General features: G+C 67.0%; 2 protein-coding genes across 17 annotated transcripts in view; one reads left to right on the forward strand and one right to left on the reverse strand.

Moving 5' to 3' along the window:
* PKD1 (polycystin 1, transient receptor potential channel interacting) overlaps nucleotides 1–7962 on the forward strand; it is a 44014-nt gene extending 36052 nt beyond the window's left edge. The window contains exons 35-46 of the mRNA XM_042972338.1: nucleotides 2343–2461; nucleotides 2537–2739; nucleotides 2816–3010; nucleotides 3379–3518; nucleotides 4147–4259; nucleotides 4465–4612; nucleotides 4767–4892; nucleotides 5164–5338; nucleotides 5449–5739; nucleotides 5827–5961; nucleotides 6042–6347; nucleotides 6443–7962. Of these exons, the coding sequence (XP_042828272.1) occupies nucleotides 2343–2461; nucleotides 2537–2739; nucleotides 2816–3010; nucleotides 3379–3518; nucleotides 4147–4259; nucleotides 4465–4612; nucleotides 4767–4892; nucleotides 5164–5338; nucleotides 5449–5739; nucleotides 5827–5961; nucleotides 6042–6347; nucleotides 6443–6895 (2404 nt within the window). The 3' untranslated portion in view covers nucleotides 6896–7962. The remainder of the gene's footprint in view (nucleotides 1–2342; nucleotides 2462–2536; nucleotides 2740–2815; nucleotides 3011–3378; nucleotides 3519–4146; nucleotides 4260–4464; nucleotides 4613–4766; nucleotides 4893–5163; nucleotides 5339–5448; nucleotides 5740–5826; nucleotides 5962–6041; nucleotides 6348–6442) is intronic.
* The window catches only part of TSC2 (TSC complex subunit 2), a 36068-nt gene continuing 25515 nt past the window's right edge, over nucleotides 7387–17939 (reverse strand). For 3 of the 16 annotated variants that reach the window (XM_042972351.1, XM_042972345.1, XM_042972339.1), the window contains 17 exons: nucleotides 17479–17643; nucleotides 17137–17289; nucleotides 16884–16996; nucleotides 16215–16409; nucleotides 14804–15007; nucleotides 14124–14192; nucleotides 12686–12816; nucleotides 11776–12275; nucleotides 11459–11534; nucleotides 11139–11225; nucleotides 10229–10415; nucleotides 9809–9948; nucleotides 8695–8773; nucleotides 8534–8625; nucleotides 8336–8443; nucleotides 8064–8224; nucleotides 7387–7490 (listed from right to left, as the gene is read on the reverse strand). In XM_042972351.1, the coding sequence (XP_042828285.1) occupies nucleotides 7442–7490; nucleotides 8064–8224; nucleotides 8336–8443; nucleotides 8534–8625; nucleotides 8695–8773; nucleotides 9809–9948; nucleotides 10229–10415; nucleotides 11139–11225; nucleotides 11459–11534; nucleotides 11776–12275; nucleotides 12686–12816; nucleotides 14124–14192; nucleotides 14804–15007; nucleotides 16215–16409; nucleotides 16884–16996; nucleotides 17137–17289; nucleotides 17479–17643 (2509 nt within the window). In that variant the 3' untranslated portion in view covers nucleotides 7387–7441. Of the gene's footprint in view, nucleotides 7491–7994; nucleotides 8225–8335; nucleotides 8444–8533; nucleotides 8626–8694; nucleotides 8774–9808; nucleotides 9949–10228; nucleotides 10416–11138; nucleotides 11252–11458; nucleotides 11535–11775; nucleotides 12276–12685; nucleotides 12817–14123; nucleotides 14193–14803; nucleotides 15008–16214; nucleotides 16410–16883; nucleotides 16997–17136; nucleotides 17290–17478; nucleotides 17644–17939 lie in introns of those variants that run through there. The other 13 variants (XM_042972346.1, XM_042972340.1, XM_042972347.1 and 10 more) reach the window with 9 other exon arrangements.

Below are 17939 nucleotides of genomic sequence, written 5' to 3' on the forward strand. Positions count from 1 at the left end.
AATTTTATGTTTTTAAGAATCTCTCAACGTCTGAGATGGACGATTCGTATAAAACTATCTCTTATTTCCTTTTTTTTCTCCAATAATCACATTTCTGCTCTTTTTAACTCTTGTCGTTTTCAAGCACCAAAGATGACACATATGAACCGTCCTGAGCACAGGGAACGGGGGGGGGGGGGGGGGGGCGCCTCTCGAGTCGTTTTGCAAACACAGATAACCGTGGCATGATCGCATGTTACGAAGAAATTGGAAATTGATTCAGAAGGTCTCTACTATGGGGAGATCCTGGGACAGCGGCCCCAGATAGCTCCAGCCCAGAGCCCTTCCTCAAGTCCAGGTTCAGGCCTTGGGCTGACTGCGCGAACGGGCCCCGCGGACGTTCACTGGCCTGCGCGGAGCTGCCCGCCCCGCAGGGCCCAGGCCCCCCTCCAGAGACGCTGCGCCCCGCCCCCCCGGTCCCGGTCTCAGAACCGGCCCGGTGCACGCTCGGCCACCACAAGTTTTCATTGACTCCCGACTCCTCTCTTGGCGTCCTTCCTCACGCACACCTGCCGCTGCCCTTCCGGTCCCGAGTCTGACCCTCCTGTTTGCTCTTGCACCTCCGTCCAAACGTCCCCCTCGGCGGAGTCCTGCTCCCCGAGGCAGGCCCTGCCGCTGCTCTCCTAGGGCACCGGCCCTCTGTCGCCGTGTGACCGGTCACCCCAAAACTCTGTGCTTCAAGGGAGCCAGACGGCAGGCAGGTTGGTGGTTGTCCCCATCTGACCCTCACCCTGGCTGGCTTGAGCGCCCTCACGGCATGACGGCCGACACCTCAGAGCGAGTGGCCCAAGCAAAGCAGGAACCACAGAGTCCTTTACGACCCAGCCCTGTCAGTCACCACTGTGTCCTTGCCCGCGGAAGTGGCGGGAGGGGGGAAGTGTCCCTTGGAGGCGGCTCGCCTTACCACGCTCCAGCAGCTGCGTGGGCTGGCCCTGCCGCCTCCGTCGACCGCTTCCCTCCTTTTCTGCCTTCATCTCTGCTGTCTTCTGCCCCCCTTCTGCCTAGAGGCATCCTCCCCAAGACAAGAGCCCCAGGTCTCCTTCCTGCCGTTCTTGGCGCGGCTGCTCCCCGGCTGGGGCCTTCCTGCCTGCAAATGCAGGAGGGCGTAGTGATGGGGACCTCCTCTCTGTCCTCCCTGCCTCCGGGCGTCTTGCCTGCACGCTCCCCCCCAGCAGCGTGCGTGGCCTTGGCTCCTTTCACTCGGGACCGGAACGGTGCCGGCCTCGGCCGGGGACCCGGGGTGCTGGCCCGTGACAGGCAGGCTTTGGTCTCCTGCGGATTGGTGTTTGGTGAAGCCGCGTGTATTTTAGGCCATATCCGCTATGCCACCTGCCCTGACGCCACATCCACATGTAAAACATGAACGTGGGCGTCCGGAGAAAGCCCTAGAAAGAACAGGAATGCCGCTGCTCCTGCCTAATGAGGATACGGAGCACCTGTTCTCTAGTCCATCTCGAGAAAAGGTTTGCTTGCTGTCCTGACTTCCCACCCGCATAAACGATACTTCTTACTCTCGAAGGCTCACAAACCCAGGCGCGTTCGGCGCAGCTCATGGCAGGCACCTGCTGGGAGCGGGGGAGGGGGGCCTGTTCTGTGTAGTCAGGGCACAGCTGTGCAGGCCCCCCTGCCAGGCACGCGCTTGGCCCTCAGGAAGTGCCTGTCACACCCTTGTTTCACATCCCCCCGCCCCCGGAGCCCCCGTTCCTTGGTGGGGCAGCTGTGCAGCCGGCCAGGTCAGTGTGGCGCCGTGGGCCGCACACACTTCTCTCGGCCCCGGGAACCCTAGATACTGTCGGAGTTTTGAGACAAAGGTGTTTCCTTGTTCAAGAGTTGCATCTTGGGTCACAGAGCTGCGTCAGCGCGCGGTCCCTTTGTGAAACGTGGGTCTGCGTGGGGAGGTTGGGGGCGAAGACGCGAGGTGTGCGGAGTGCGTCCCGGAAGGTCGCGACGCGAACCCGGAGCCCTGGGGCCGCTTCAGCCGTGCTGCGAGCCACCGCCGCTGGGGTCACGATGGGAGAGGACTCTGTCCGTGGGTGGAGGAGCAGCGAGCGAGGGGGAGACGGCAGCGGAGGCTGACGTGGGTTTTCGGCCTGAGGGGCAGGGCAGGCATCGGGGGCCCTTCCCAGAGTCAGCGGTGGTGGTCTGAGCCCCAGCGCTGTATCTACCCGGGTTTGGGGCAGTGTCTTCTCTCGGCTGACACGGGGGGCGGGGTGCGGGGGTAGGGGGGCTCAGGGACGTCGTGCTGTGGGCCCACAGCTGAGCGCGGGCTACGCCTCCCCCCTCCCCCCCTTTCTGTGCCTCAGGTCCAGCGCTCCTGCGGAGAGGACGGAGACGCTGATGCTGCAGAGGCTGGGGGACAGGGGGCTGCCCAGCCCGGGTCTGACCTGGGAGCGGCTCCAGTCAGCAAAGCCCGCCAGGACAGGTGTGCTCTCGTGTCCCCAGGACGCCCCTCCGGGCCCCTCCCCGTGGGCTGCCCGTCACCTGTCTTCCTCCCCAGGACTGGTGGACGGTCTGCGGAGGCGGCTGCTGCCAGCCTGGTGTGCTCCCCTGGCCCACGGACTCAGCCTGCTCTTGGTGGCTGTGGCTGTGGGGGTCTCCAGCTGGGTGGGTGCCGGCTTCTCCCCTGGTGTGGGTGTGATGTGGCTCCTCTCGAGCAGCTCCAGCTTCTTGGCCTCCTTCTTCGGCTGGGAGCCGCTCAAGGTGAGTGGGACGTTGGGGGGGCCGGGCTGCCAGCCCCTGGCGCCTGTGGGCCCCTCTGACGCCTCCCTTGGCCCAGGTCCTGCTGGAGGCCCTGTACTTCTCCCTGGTGGCCAAGCGGCTACACCCCGACGAGGATGACACCCTGGTGGAGAGCCCGGCTGTGACCCCTGTGAGCGAGCGTGTGCCCCGTGTGCGGCCCCCACACGGCTTTGCGCTCTTCCTGGCGAAGGAAGAGGCCCGAAAGGTCAAGAAGCTGCACGGGATGCTGAGGGTGAGCCGCTCTCCTGTCTCGCGTCTGGCTGAAACCGCACCTTCTTGCGGGTGCTCCCTCGGAGACCCCGCGCGTGCGCCCTGTGGCCCTCTCGCCCCCGCCCCCGCCCCCCTCACCCCCAGCTCCCGGTGCCTGTGCCCTGCTGTGCCTCTTCCCGTGCCCGGCTCGATGAGCAGCCTCGCAGGCCCTAGGGGCCATCTTCTCTGCCTTTGGAGGGACCACCTGTCCACCCCTCTGGCAGGATGCTGGCGGGTGTCTGTGCCGCCCCGCTGGCACCAGGCACCTTGGCCACGGGCGGTTTGCTGGCCAGTGCCGTGACGGTGGGCCACACTGGGATTGGCTGACCCCAGGGCCATCCCTGCCCCCAGAGCTTCCTGGTATACATGCTCTTCCTGCTGGTGACGCTGCTGGCCAACCATGGGGACGCTTCCTGCCACAGCCATGCCTACCGCCTGCAGAGTGCCATCAAACAGGAGCTCGGCAGCCAGGCCTTCCTGGCCATCACCCGGTACAGGCACCCCCGTGCACATGCGCGTGTCCACCTGCCAGGCCGGGGAGGCATTGATGCCCGCCAGATCCCATCTCGATCTTGTCCTTGGTGCAACCCAGTCCCCAGGGGACGTGGGGCAGCGTCTTGGATTGTCGTGGGGTGTCAGGACCGGAGTAGGTGGTGTTGGCAACACGGGACCGGAGGCACTGTTCAAAACGTCCCGGGGCGCCTGGGGGTGCCCGGTCAGTTGAGCGTCAGAGTCTTGGTTTCGGTGCAGGTCACGATCCCATGGTGTCGGGGGTGAAAGCCCCGCATCAGACTGCGTCCTGACGTTGCGGACCCTACTTGGGATTCTGTCTCCCTCGTTCTCTACCCCTACCCCGCTCATGCTGTCTGTGTCTCTCTCAAAACAAGTAAATAATCTTAGAGTACCCAGAATCGCCCCATAACACTTCCTGCTCCAAATGTCAGTCTGCTGAGCTTGAGGCTTCTGGGTCTTGACCTCGTCCCGTCCCGTGGCACTGGCAGCCTGCTGTTGGCTGGGCTGGGGCGGCAGGAGCAGTGCTCTGTGGGCCTCTGACCACCCCCGCCCCCAGGGGTGCAGGGCGCTGCCGGGTAGAACACGGGACTCTGTCTGTGTGAGCAGGTCTGAGGAGTTTTGGCCGTGGATGTCCCACGTCCTGCTCCCCTACATCCATGGGAACCAGTCCAGCCCAGAGTTGGGGCCCCCGCGACTGCGGCAGGTGCGGCTGCAGGAAGGTGAGCCGTGGAGGGAGGCCTGGCACTGTGTCCTTGCTCTCTCCCAAAGAGACACCCCTGGCTGCGTTCTGGTTCTAGCTGTCTAGCTGTGCGTCCCTTACTTTCTCCATCTGTGACACTGTGACTTCTGCCTTCTGGGTTGCAGGGAGGGTCTGGTGGGATCACGTAGAGCCCAGCTGGCAAAGAACTCCCCCTCTGCTTTCAGCACTCTGCCCAGACCCTGCTCGCCCGGGCGTGCCCATGTGCCCGGCAGCCGCAGGCTCCTTCAGCACAGGCGACTATGGCATCGGCTGGGGCAGTGCTGCCCACAACGGCTCCGAGACGTGGGCCTACTCTGCGCCAGACCTGCTGGGGTGAGCACAGAGGGAGGGCCCCGGGATCCGGGAGGATCCGGGACGCAGGGAGGGGGGGTTGTTCTCCACGGGCGCCCCCTAGCCCCAGCCAGCCTTGCCTCCCAGGTTCTTCCCGGGCTGGGACCTTGCTCTAACGCCGTCCCCTCGCCGGCAGGGTCTGGTCCTGGGGCTACTGCGCCGTGTACGACAGCGGGGGCTACGTTCAGGAGCTGGGGCTGAGCCTGGAAGAGAGCCGCGCGCAGCTGGGCTTCCTGCAGCTGCACAACTGGATCGACAACAGGTGCTCGCGCTCCACCTGTCCCCGCCTTTCCACACTGCGGCGCTTCCGGCGGGCACACGGGGGTCCCCATGCGGCCCTCCTCCGGAGCCCTGCCCCTCCGCGGTCCACTCCCCCACCCCGCCGCTTTTCCGTGTCCCCATCTTTCCCCACGCACCTCACTGACCGCTCAGCCTCCACCTCCTCCCCGGGCCCCGCGTCACCCGCCGCCCAAGCCCCTTTCTCTGGGAAGACACCCAGTCATTTTACCCTGCCCGCCCCTCTCGCCGCGTAGGAGCCGCGCGGTGTTCGTGGAGCTCACGCGCTACAGCCCGGCCGTGGGGCTACATGCCGCCGTCACGCTGCGCCTCGAGTTCCCGGTGGCCGGGCACGCCGTGACCGCAGTCAGCGTGCGCCCGTTCGCGCTGCGACGCCTGAGTTCCGGCCTCTCGCTGCCACTGCTCACCTCGGTGGGTGCCGGCCGCGCCCGCCCCGCCGCCCCTCCACCCTCACTTCACCCCGCCCCCTCCCCCCTCCCCTCGCCCCGCCCCCTCCCCCTCACTTCGCCCCGCCCCCGCAGGTGAGCCTGCTGCTGTTCGCGCTGTACTTCTCGGTGGCCGAGGCGCGTGTGTGGCGCCGGGAAGGGCGGACGCGCGCCGCACAGTCCGGAGCCTGGGCGCGGTGGCTGCTGGTGGCCCTGACCGCGGCCGCGGCGCTCGTGCGCCTGGCCCAGCTGGGTGTCGCCGACCGCCAGTGGACCCGCTTCGTGCGCCGCCGCCCGCGCCGCTTCACCAGCTTCGAGCAGGTGGCGCAGCTGAGCTCCGCGGCTCGCGGCCTGGCCGCCTCGCTGCTCTTTCTCCTGCTGGTCAAGGTGAGGGCTGGGCCGGCGGGGGTCCGCTGGGGCCCGGGCCGGGTCGAACTGGCGGCGGTTCGGTCAACTGACCCCGCTCGCCCCCAGGCCGCCCAGCAGCTGCGCTTCGTGCGCCAGTGGTCGGTTTTCGGCAAGACGCTGTACAGGGCCCTGCCGGAGCTCGTGGGTGCGGCCTTGGGCCTGGTGGTGCTCGCCGTGGCGTATGCCCAGCTGGCCGTTCTGGTAGGTGGCGGCGAGGCCGTCAGGGGAGGGGGGCGCTCAGCCCGGGACGCGCCCCTCACGCGTGCCCCCTCCCCTGGCAGCTGGTCGCTTCCTGCGTGGACTCGTTTCGGAGCGCCCTGAGGGCCATCTTGGTGCCGTGTCCCGGGCCTGGGGGTCCTGCCCCGTGCCCTGCGGAGTCCTGGCGCCTCTCCCCGCTGCTGTGCACTGGGCTCTGGGCGCTGCGGCTGTGGGGGGCCCTGAGGCTGGGGGCGGTCCTCCTGCGGTGGCGGTACCACGCGCTGCGTGGGGAGCTCTACCGGCCGGCCTGGGAGCCGCAGGACTACGAAATGGTGGAGCTGTTCTTGCGCAGGCTGCGCCTCTGGATGGGCTTCAGTAAGGTTAAGGAGGTGGGTACGGCCCAGTGGGGGGGAGAGGGACGCACCCTGGGCCCAGGGGAGCCCGGGGTGCAGCCGGACTGACGGAGCCCCTGTGCCGCCCCCAGTTCCGTCACAAAGTGCGGTTTGAAGGGATGGAACCGCTGCCCTCGCGCTCCTCCAGGGGCTCCAAGTCGTCGCCGGACGCACCCCCCCCCAGTGGGGACTCAGACGCCTCCCGGCCCTCCACGGCCTCCAGCCAGCTGGACACACCCAGCGGGGTCCTGAGCCGGCTGGGGCCGCGTGGGGAGCCCGAGCCCTCTCGCCTCCAAGCCGTATTCGAGGCCCTTCTGACCCAGTTCGACCGACTCAACCAGGCCACGGAGGATGTCTACCGGCTGGAGCAGAGGCTTCAGAGCCTGCAAGGCCGCAGGAGCACGGGTGGCCCCAGCCCCTCCTCAGACCTGCGGCCAGCCCTGCCTGGCCGTCTTGCCCGGGCCAGTCGTGGCGTGGGTCTGGCCCCGGGCCCCTGCAGGGTTTCCCTGCGGGCTAAGAACAAGGTCCACCCCGGCAGCACTTAGTCCCGGGGGGTCCTGGGCTCAGACCCCTTCCCTGGGGTGGGCCTCTGGCTCCAGTCTGCTCTGCAGAGGGAGCCAGAGCAGACACCGCTCAGTATTAATTTCTGCCACCCTTACGGTCTCGGGCCAGGCAGAAGAGCTGCACGAAGGCCCCCAGGGAGCAGTCGTCTCTCTCTCTCTCTCTCTCTCTGTGGGTCTCAGCACTTTAAAGACGCCATGTGGGCAGCCAGGACCCAGGGTCCCCTCCCCGGCTCCCCGTGGGAGGACACAGCAGTATTGGGCTGAGTGCCCAGCCTCTGAGATGCTAATTTATTACCGGAGTCCTCAGGTACAGCGGGCTGTGCCCGGCCCCACCTCCTGGGCAGACATCTCCCCTTTGCTAAGGATCCAGGCTTCGGGGAGGGGAACCTGCACCTCCCATCGTCTCCCCCTAAGTTATTACCTCTTCCTTGCCCCTGCTGAGTGCACGCACCTTCAGCCGCAGTGTCTCTGTCGTCAGTAATTTATACGGGGTTAAAAATGTATTTTTGTACGTCGCTCTCTTTTTCATTAGGGCCGAGGGACCTGGTGGCTGCAGTGGCTCCATGCCCCCCGTCTCCTGTGGGGAGGGGTGCTGGGGCTGCAGAGCTGGCCTCCCTCCCCAGACACCTAACCAGAGTTGGATCCAAGTTGGGCCTGGGGCTGGGATGGGAGGCTTGTTGGAAGGGCCCAGCCATCGCCTCGGCGGCACTTCCTGTCGCCACCCCCTTCCCCACCCCCGTGGCCTTGCTCTCTGCCTGGGCTGTGACAGCAAGAGGGCAGAGCCCAGACCTGCGGGTGTCAGGTCTGGGGGAGGAGTAGGACGCGGGCGGCACCAGAACTCCAGGGTGGAAGGAGCCCTGCCCCGGGGCTGGCTCCCGGGGCCGGGGCAGGTGAGGGTCTGTGTACCGGAGAACACGTGGGTGGTGGCAGGGTCGCACCCCCGGCCGCAGCCCGACAGGCCCTGTACCACCTCCATGGGTGTGGCCATAGCTACAGCCTTGATCCCATCCCCACCCGACAAAGTCAAATAAACCAGCTGGCTGACTGCATCCGCGTCTGGCTCTGAGTGACACGGTGGGGGGAGGCGGGGGCTGCACCACTGCTTTATTTCATTTGCGCAAATAACGGCGGGGCACGGGACCCGGCTCACACGAACTCGGTGAAGTCATCCACAGAGGAGATGAGGCGCTTCCGCTGGCCCGTCTCGTACGTGGGCATGGGCTCGGCCGGGGCCGGGGCCTTGGCGTGGCCCGGAGGGTGCGTCTGCGTCAGTGGCAGGCTGGGGTTGGAGTAGTGGGCTTCCTCGCGGATCTGGAGGGGACGGGGAGCCTTCAGGAAGAAGCGGGGGCAGGGGGGGCACTTGCCCTCCGTGAGATGGATGCCAGCGCACGCCCCCCTCCCCCCAAGGCATCTGAGGCCCACCTGCCCTACCCGGTGGCGCAGCCGCTTGATGTGACGGAGCCTGGCGATCCACTTGGACGGGTAGATATCCGTGGGGTTAGAGCGGCTGTGGTGCACCTGGGAGGCCATCTGGGGTGGGAGACGGGGAGCGCTGAGGCCCCTGTGGCCGGCACCCCTGGGCCCGTCCCACCCCGCCCCGGGGCCGACCCCTCTGCTCACGTTGGCGTGCAGAGCCATCTGACGGGCCACGAAGGGCAGGTTGCGATCAGACACGATCTTGGCCACGCTGGTGTCCACGAGGCCCTCCATGTCTGAGGAGACACAGAGCTCGCGAGGGGCTCAGGGCCGCGAGGGCCTCCCCGCCCGGCCCCAGGGCTCACCCTTCCTGCACTGTAGGGACACCAGGTTGCACTCGTAGTCCAGGGGGGTGATGATCACGTGGACGAAGTTGAACTGGCCCTGCGCAGACAAGGGCAGAGGTCACCCCGGGCCTTGCCCCTTTCGCGCTCGGCTCCGAGAGGCGCGTGCTAACTCCACAAACCTGCCCTTTCGGTCACTAGCCCCGTAGACACACTTCCGACCGAGCCCGGGGGCAGGGCTGTCCCTCATCTCCTCCCCCGGGCCGCCTTCCCTCCTAAAGCCCGACTGCACATCCAGACCCCACCAACTGAATCCCCCCGAGTTCAGGTCCAGTCACGACCCTAAACAGGCGCATGACCCCCACCTCGCCCGCCTGTGCTGCCCGTGACTCCTGCTGCCACCTGGCTGCCAGCTGCCTCCCTGTCGTCCCGAGAGCAGCCCCAATGCCTACACAGGCGGACCGCTTCCCTGTGCGTCTCTGGGTGTGCACCACACACACCCACCCCAGCTCGGTGCCACCCCTCGGGCACCCTGGCCCGCGACTGGACTCTCACCAGCAGCCGCGTGTTCGCGTTCAGCGACCCCCTCTGAGGCTTGCTGTTGGGTTTAGAATCTGAACACTTGTGAGCTTCGGACCTGCCCCCCGACCCTGCCTTCCACATGCCTCACACCCCAAGTCTCCTGGGTGGAGCCCGCCTCCCCCCCCCCCCCCCCCCCCCCCACAGCCTCCTCACCGGGGCCTTGGGCCCTAGCATCGTCATCTAGGGAAGGCGAGGCCACGGGGCACACCCCAGTGCTGTGTGATGACACGAGGGAGGTGTCAGAGAGGGGGACTCCGAGACGCAGGGACACAAATCCCTGCTCTGTGCCCGGCCCCCCACTAGGCTCATTGGCTCCCATGAGGGCCGCTGTCCCCGTTGTTGTCATTACAGAGGACTGACACTAGCTTGGTAGGGGGGGGGACGTGCCTACTCCAACTGGCGGCGGGAGGCACTGGAGGTCCTTTTATTGCCGTACTGACCCCGACAGTGCCTGCTGTCTGCACTCGTCACAGACCAGAGAGAGCACTTGCCCAGAGGTGTAGACTCGAGCCAGGGGTGCCCACCTGCGCCCGCCTCCAGGGCCCCCACTCACTTTAATGGTGCCCAGTTTGAAGTCCTCGCCGGAGTCATTATAGACAATGGACACAAAGTCGTTGCCCAGATGGCGCTTCTTGTCACAGCGGTGCTTGTCCACGTCCTTGGTGGGCATCAGGGTGGCGATATGGAAGACAGCTGCAAGGCGCATGGGGCCAAGTTGAGCGGGGCCTGGCATGGCCCCAGGCAGAGCACCAGCTCGGGGCGCCTCTTGGTTCCTCCAGAGGCTCTCGGGCCTGCGGGACCCGCCCCCTCCAGTGCCTGGCCAGCAGCCTTGCCTCCTCACCCCGAGGGCATAGCTTCCGGACGCAGAGGCGCCAGCCCCACTGCTACCCCCCATCCCCATCGGGGGAAGTCAGGCCCTCGGCCACCCTCGGCCACCCTCAGCCGCGAGTGCGGGCCGGCGGAAGGCGCATACCCTGCATGATGTCATCGTGCCAGCAGTAAGTGAACTGGCCGTCCTCCCCGCACACGTCCAGACCGCCCAGGTACACCTTATCCGGCTGGCAGTCCTTAAGCTCGATGAGCTTGCCCAGGCCCGTCAGGAACTCTGTGTACCGGTACGAGCCGTGCTCGTTGGACAGGATGGCGAGCTCGCTGCTGCTCTGTGGGGAGAGAGGAGCTCGACGGCACCCGCCCCTGCCCGGCTCCTCGGGGCCCCGGCGCGCACCCGGGGGCGCCATCTGGACCCCGTCTCTCGCACAGAGCACGGGTCCACCAGCCAATTTGCTCAGGCGGACCGAAAACACACCCAGAGGCTGGCATTCCGTGGCATCCCAGCCCCGCCCCGCAGGCCTGCTCATCTCATGGGGACGAGGGGCGCCCCGCTTCCACCGGCTCTTCGTGCGGCAGCCAGAACGATGCTCCGGAGGCTGGGGCCGAGTTACCTCCAACCCTCGGCTCAGAACCATTCATGGCCCTCCCACCTCCCTGGGAACAACACGCAGCCCTGAGGCCGTCCACGCCTCCCCTCTACTTCCCCATCCTGCCTCCGGCCCCCTGTGCGCGCCGTGGGCACTGCGCCAGCCACCCCGTGCCCGGGTCGCTGATGTGAGCAGTGCCCCGCCCACACCTGTGGCATCCATGCACCCACCACCATCTCTGCAGCCCCCAACATCCCTCTGGGCACCGTGGGCTCACACGCTCCGCTGTCACTCCCGCCGCATCCCGGGCACTCGAACAGCGGCCTGCACAGGGCCCCACGAGCACTTGATGCTCTGGCAGCTCACGCAGTGACTGAGCTCGGTGGTGGACGAGGGGCCGGGCCCTGAACCCAGCCCCAGCCAGGGAGGCCCATCCGGCTGGCCTCGGGCCCCCAGCACCCTTACCTGGCCTTCTCCCACGTACAGGACAGCGATCTTGTGTGTGTCGTAGGACGGGATCTGGTCGAGGAGCTGCACCGACCGCTCGAAGGACTGTAGCCACAGAGCCCCGCCTGAGCCTTGGGCGGAGGTCGTGCCACCACCAGCCCGTCAGGTGCCTGTGCCGGGAGGGCTCTCCTCGCCCAGGGGCAGGTTGGGGAAGGGGTCACTATAGGCTGCCACAGGGAGCTGAGGCTTTGTCTCTGCAAGCCTGGGCTGTGGGCACCCAACGGTGTCCCCCACCCAGGCCCCGGGGGGACCCCGCACCGGAGAGAAAGCACACATACCTCGTTAGGCAGAAGGATCGGCTTGTTGGACTCGTCGCCAAAGAAAGGAGAGTGGTAGAGCTGCAGGAACACGAAGCTGCAGGGGCAGAGACGGGAGGGCCGGGCCGGGCCTGGTCACTGCTGGCACCGCCGCCCCAGGCACAAAGAAGCGCACCTCCGCCCGGTCGCCGAAGGAACTGCCCTCTTGTCTGGCTCCCGCCGGCCACGGGGCACAGACCACACGACCTGTAGCCCAGTCTGTTTGGCCGGGGGCCACTCAGGCACCGGGTCCCCATGGGGACCGTCCGGCAGCTCCAGCCCGAAAGGGCAAGGCTCACCTGGGGTTGATGCCCGGCACCTTCTCAGTATTGGAGGCCCCAGCTCTGCTCTTGAAGGCGTCCCGCTCTACCCTCTTGCCTCTGCGTGACGGGGCTGAATCCGAAATGGTGTAGCCTCTGGGACGCAGGCCACCGGGCGAACGGGGACAGCCAGAAGGCGAGGGACCCTCGGGCCTCGCAGGGCCCCGGCCCTCACTCTCTTCACCTGGGGTCGACCAGGTGGCACCTGCCCCGTCCAGAGTCCCGGACTGTGAGCGGGCCTTGGCCTCGGGGCTCAGCCGGCCAACGTCGGCCTTGTCCCCAGGGTCCCCGAGTGTATCCTGCAGGGTCTGCAGCTCTGGCGAGGAGCTAGACTTGCTGAGGGGCTGGGCGGGCTGGAAGGAGAGCCCCGCAGAGGGCCGGGCTCCCTCGGCAGACACGGCCCGCCCGATGGGGAGCCCTCCGGCAGCCACCTCCTCTGCGGCGAAAGACTTCTCCTCTTGGCTGGAGCTGGAAGACGACTGGAAAGGAAGGAGTCCAGGGAGCCTTCGTTGGAAGACACCAGTAAACCCTCCCACGGGCCTACTCGGGGGCGATGAAGCCCCACCTGCCCCCCCAGCCAGGGCCACAGGAGCCACTCGGCAGCAAGCGGATGGCCACGGCCCCGCCCCCTCCCCTAGGATGACTCCTGCCCGTGCTGAGCAGCAGGGCCACAGGATGCCGACAATGGGCCACTAGCCCTGCGGGGACCACCGGGAAGCCCCGGGCCATCCACGCAGAAGGGACTTGGAAGGACAGCTAGCCAGTTCTTAGATAACAAAAGAGGAAGAAAAACCTCGTGTGAGTTCACAGCAAGCCAGCCGGAGCCACAAAGCCTGGAGCGGAGGCCCCGCCCCTCTTCCCACAGCGCCCTCCCCCGCCCCGTACTCACTCTACTGTAGGCTTCAGGGCGCCGACAGCGCCTCTCTGGGCCCAGGGTGGCCTCAAAGTCCTCCAGCTCGGTGGGCTCGCCTGGCAAATCAGTCTCGCTGGGACTTCCCTCCTCCAGAACCACCGCGGAGTCTGGGAGGACACAGATGAGGCTACTAGGTGCTGGCCCGGCCCCCAGGAGCTCACGTGGCCTGAGGTACCAGCCTCTCCCCGGCAAGAGAGCACAGCGGCCCCCCCAACAGAGCCTCACCTAAGGCCTTCCTTGCCTGTGGCTCTAAGCTGCCCACACCCCATCAAGTCAGCTGGAGAAGGGCGCCCTCGGGGGCCTGGATGTGACCCCTGACACGGGGAGTCTCCAACACAGGCTCCCGGACGTAGGGACGTGGGGGGCATCCGGCTCCTGGAATCCCCAGCCCAGGATCCACAGCGCCCGCCGCTGCTGCTCCAGCAAGGGAAACGGCCGGGGGCGGGACCCAAGCCCAAGAGCCCATGAGGGAGGAGCCCCCGCCTAAGACGGGGTCCCAGCTCAGAAGGAGTGGCGCGCCCACACCGGCCCCCAGGAGCCGGGACAAGAGGCCAGAGTCCCTCTGTGATGGGACCTGAGGAGAAGCCTGATGGAGAAACACCCGTGCGCGCACACAGACTCGGAAGCCCGTTCTGGAAAGCTGAGGCGCACTATGGGAGCCTAAGCCAACCCCGAGCTGAGGAATGCTCAGGAGGGTACGATGCCCCGAAGCAGCATCTCCTGTGCCGATGTGAGGGCAGGGGCGGGGGAGGGGGAAGCGACCGGGGGTTAGCGCAGCCCGCGGCCGCCACACACGCAGCCCCACACGCGCACGGCCTGTCAGCCGCCTGCCGGAGCCCGTCTGCACGCTGCCCTTTCCTAACTGGCTCCTGTCCACATGTGGGCACCCAGGTGTGCCCAAGGGCCATGCAGGTCAGAGCCCGCCCCTGCCAGGGCCTGGGAACAACGGGCCAAAGGCTGGTCTGTAGGGCCTCTGGCCAGCCCACGACGAGAGGCAGACACAGCCCAATTTGTGGGTTCGCAAAGCCAATCGGACCACCAGAAGCCCAGGAAAAGTCAGCTGGGCTGAGCCCCGGGGCCAGGCTCGCCCCAAAGAACTGCCCCCTGCCAGCATCTGTGGCTTAGCTGCCCAAGGTCACCTCCTGAGGCCTGAAGGTGTGGCTGTAAGGGCCTGCCCGACGTGGGGACAGAGCTCGGCCACGAAGGGCATGCAGCAGAGGGGGTCCGCCAGCAAAGCACAGGCATTCTGCACAGACGTCCTCATGCGAGTCGGGGCCCTTCCCCCAGAGGGCACGGAGCGGCTCTGGCAGGACCACGGAGGGATGAGCGGATGAGGGGCGATGAGAACAGCATCTACGAGGCAGAGCGGCGCTCTGGAGCAAACACCGCTTCCCTTAAAGAGACACACGAGTACCTGCCCAGGAAATGCTCCTGTGCAGCTCTCCTTGGCAACTGGTCTGGTACAGGGAGGAGAAAGAGGCCACTGCGAGGGAAACCGCGAGCGGCCAGTCAGCAGAAGGGGAGACTATGCACAGTCGAGCAGAGGAAAGGCACCACCAGTCCCGCACAGAGCCCGGGCCTGGAGAGAGAGAGCGGAGGGGCCAGCGGCGCCCGGCTCCCCAAGCTGCCGCAGCCGGCGTCTGGAAGGGGAGCGCGGCCCTCCTCCTCGCCAACACGGGTCCCGGGCCGCTGAGCGCCATCTGCGGCCACAGGGAAGGCCAGACGGTGCCCCGGAAGCTCCGCAGCCGCAGGCTGGGCACGGGCACGAGCGCAGGCAGGTGCAGACTGTGTGCTCGGCGCATCCACACCCACACCCGAGCAGAAGCGCGGTTACCGCCTAGAGCCCCGGCCACGGGCGCTCCGAGGAGAGCGCAGGGCACAGGCTTTGCGGGGGCTCTGCCGTGCCCGCCCCCGCACAGCTACCGCGCGCCTCGGGAAGAGGGTCCCTTTAGTGGGAATGGGCCCTGCTCCCACGTCAGGCTGTGGCGGCGGCGAGGAAAGCTCCGGGACCCCCACTGTGGGCGCGACCTGCGGCGCAGGGGAGCGACACTGCCTCCAGACAGCACGGCCAGGTCGGGCGGGACGGGTACCCACCTGTGTTAGAACGTGGGGGCGGAGGGGGCTTGGCGGAGCCGGCCGCCGGCACCGAAAGTGACTTGTACAGGGCCGTGTCACGACGCTCCTTGAAGCGCTCGGCGGCCATGAGGGCGTTGGACAGCTCCTGCAGGGGCATGTTGTTGATGTCCGAGGAGAAGGGGCTGAGGGGGTTCTCCAGACTCATCAGCCAGCTGGTGTTCCCTGCGGAGGGGCAGGCAGCACCCCTCAGGCCGCGGGCCCGCCACCGCCACCGGCCATCCCCACCCCCAAGGGCACGTGCCCGGGGGTGAGCAGAGCTCCCTGTGCTCAACCAGGGAGCGATGGGGAAGGGGGAGAAAGCTCTAACAGAGGCGGGCCCCTGGCTGGCCCCGACGCTCCGCCCCCACACCGCCAGACCCCCAGCTCAGGAGTAGCTCCCGTCCAGTGGTCGCCCGCCTCACGGACGCACAGGAGGGCCTCAGCTCATACGACTCTCCACCCCAGGTCAGCTCTCACACCCACGTCAGGCCCGGCAGAGGCACCGCAAAGAACAGACATCACCGAAAAGCTTGGATGGGGCAGAGCCGGGGGCTTTCTGGGCTCCCTCTCCCCACAAGGCCCACGGGCCAACGCTTTGACGCGGCCCTCCACACCGAGCGTCCTCACATTGAGAGCATCTCCCTCAACCCTGACCCACCTCCTCCGGCCCTTCCTGGCCCTTCTCATCCAGTCTCTGGCCTCCCCCGTGCCGGCTCCCCAAGAGGACCCAGGGCCCACAGCCTTACCGCCCAGGAGGCTCCCCAGGACCGGGCGCCTTATCCTCCCCAGTCACCACTCGCCACGCTGCGCCCTAAGCGGACCCCAGGCCCCGGGCCTTGGCTTCCTTTAACCTCAAATACCCATTACAGGCTGAATCGTGTGCCGCAAAATTCCTGTGTGGAAGTCCTCACCTCCAGCACCTCGGAAAGCACCGCGGTAAGGGAAAACCCAATCTCCCGGGTGGTCCCTAATCCACAGAGTCCTTACCAGGGGACACACACCCGCACAGAGGGACGACCACGCAAGAACACGAGGGAAGACACACACGTGTGCACCCCGGGAAGAGAGGCCTCAAGAGGACCCAGCCCGGTTGGCACCCCCACCTGGGACTTACAGCCCCCGGGAGCAGGAGGAAATACCTTTCTGTTGCTGAAGCTGCCCGCTCCGGGGCACTCTGTCAGGGAGGCCCGAGCGGACTAGCACAGGCCCTCCCCGCTCAGCCCTGTGGATCCCCCTCACCGCTCACCGTGTGGGCGTCACGGAGCAGAAGCTCCCTCGGCCCAGCCTGCCTGCCCCTCCTGTGTACCTAAGACCCTCGTGGCTAATGGTCCCGCGGCCACTGTGTGTGCTGACCGAGGCCCAGGCGTGCCAAGGGCAGACCCGTCAGTACCCGTGGGCCTCCGGACCAAGATCTCCGCCCAGCCCTGGGTCAGCAGGGGTACGTAGGCCGCCAGGCTCGTCTTCTCCTGCGCCGGGAGCTGGGCGGCAGCCGAGGCCCTCTCGGACGTGCTGGCCGGTGTGGTCTGTGCGCCTGGGCAGTGGGTGGCTGGAGCGTCCAAGGCACCAACACGAAGGCCGTGGCCCCCTGAGGAAGGGGAGGACAGGAGGGCTGGTGACCCCCACCTGCCCGACGCAGAGCCGCCGGCTCAGAACTGGCTGTTCCACCCAGGGCCCTGCTGGCCACGGAGCCCCGGGCCAGCAACCAGAGGCAGCTCAGCCCTCTCTGGGTGTCGGCCTCGGTGGGCCCAGGGCAGTAGGAAGGGGCCCCAGCACCTGCCCCACCTGCCCCCACCGTCGGACCGTGGCTCGTTCTGGCTGCAGCAAAAGAAAGCTACAGGGGTGAGCTGAGCTGAGGACAAGGACTGCCGAGGGTTCACAGGAAACACAAGCCGTGACAAACGGACCCTCGGCAACAAGGGCCTGCGGGCCAGAGTTGTGCAAAAGGCACACCGCCTGCCACACCCCGTGACGAGGGCTCTCGGAAACAACATCCCGGCAGTGTTCGCGAGTGCGTGCACCCACAGAGGCCCCGAGGAGGCAGGGAGGGGCACGGGCTCACCAGACATGGAGCGGACGCGGTCCCGGGCCCCACGGCACACCTGCTGCCCAGCCTGGGACTCCAACTTGGCAGGCGCCTCCTTTGTCTGCCTCACGTGCGCACTGGGGTCAGAGCTGAGGACGGAAGGGTCCGTGCCGAGCGTGACCGAGATGCCTCGCAGGCTCCAGGCTGGCGTGCAACAGAGCCACCCCAGCCTGGGCTCAGGACCGCCAGGGTCACGGCCCGATAGGTAGGGGCTGGAAGGTGCGGTCACCTCAGCTCTGGGCTGCCCTGCAGCTCTCCTGAGTCCAAGCCCAGCAGTGACCGGGTCCCGGTCCCCACGCTCGTCGTCACAGTGACGAGCTTGTTTCCAACCAGCCAGGTCTTGGTCCTGCCACCAGCCAAGAGGAACTCCCCCACGGGGGACCTGAAAGCAGAGGGGCATCGGCCAACACCTTGCCCAGTGGGCTCTGGACAGGCATCGTGGTTCCAAAGGCGCCTCCGACTGAGGGCCGCCGGCAGGAAGGAGCCCTGCACGACTCACCCGCCACCGCCACTTTGACCCATTACAGTCACAGAAGAGAGCGCGGTGCTGTGCCTCCCCCCCAGCCTGTACCTCTTGGGGACCGCCGTGAAGTTGGAGAACACGTATCTGGCCATCATGTCCAGACAAGTCTCCGTGAGCTCCAGGTGGAGATTTTTCAAGTTGTCGTCAGCCTGGGCCATCGAGTTCTCGTCCGCAGACCCCAAGCTGGCACTCGTGAGGGACGTCTGGATCCTGCTGAAGGGAGGGGCCCAGCGAGGTCAGGTGCCGACCGGCCCCTCCTCTCCCCCCAGGGGCCAGAGCTGGAGGCATGCATTTGCTGGGGGGCCGCGCCCACAAACGCCCCACCAGGGCGCACGGCCAGTGGAGCCACGGCTCGGCAGACCGCGCCGACACATCCTCCCAGAGAGAGGAGGGCAAGGCCTCACGGGAGACACGAGAGACCGACATCCCCTCACCGAAGCGCAGGAGTTAGGGGACGGCTTTGTGGCAGAGCCCTTTAGTCATGCAGAGACACGAAGACCACAGACACA

The sequence above is a fragment of the Panthera tigris genome, chromosome E3, assembly GCF_018350195.1.
Source record: "Panthera tigris isolate Pti1 chromosome E3, P.tigris_Pti1_mat1.1, whole genome shotgun sequence".
NCBI lineage: Eukaryota > Metazoa > Chordata > Mammalia > Carnivora > Felidae > Panthera > Panthera tigris.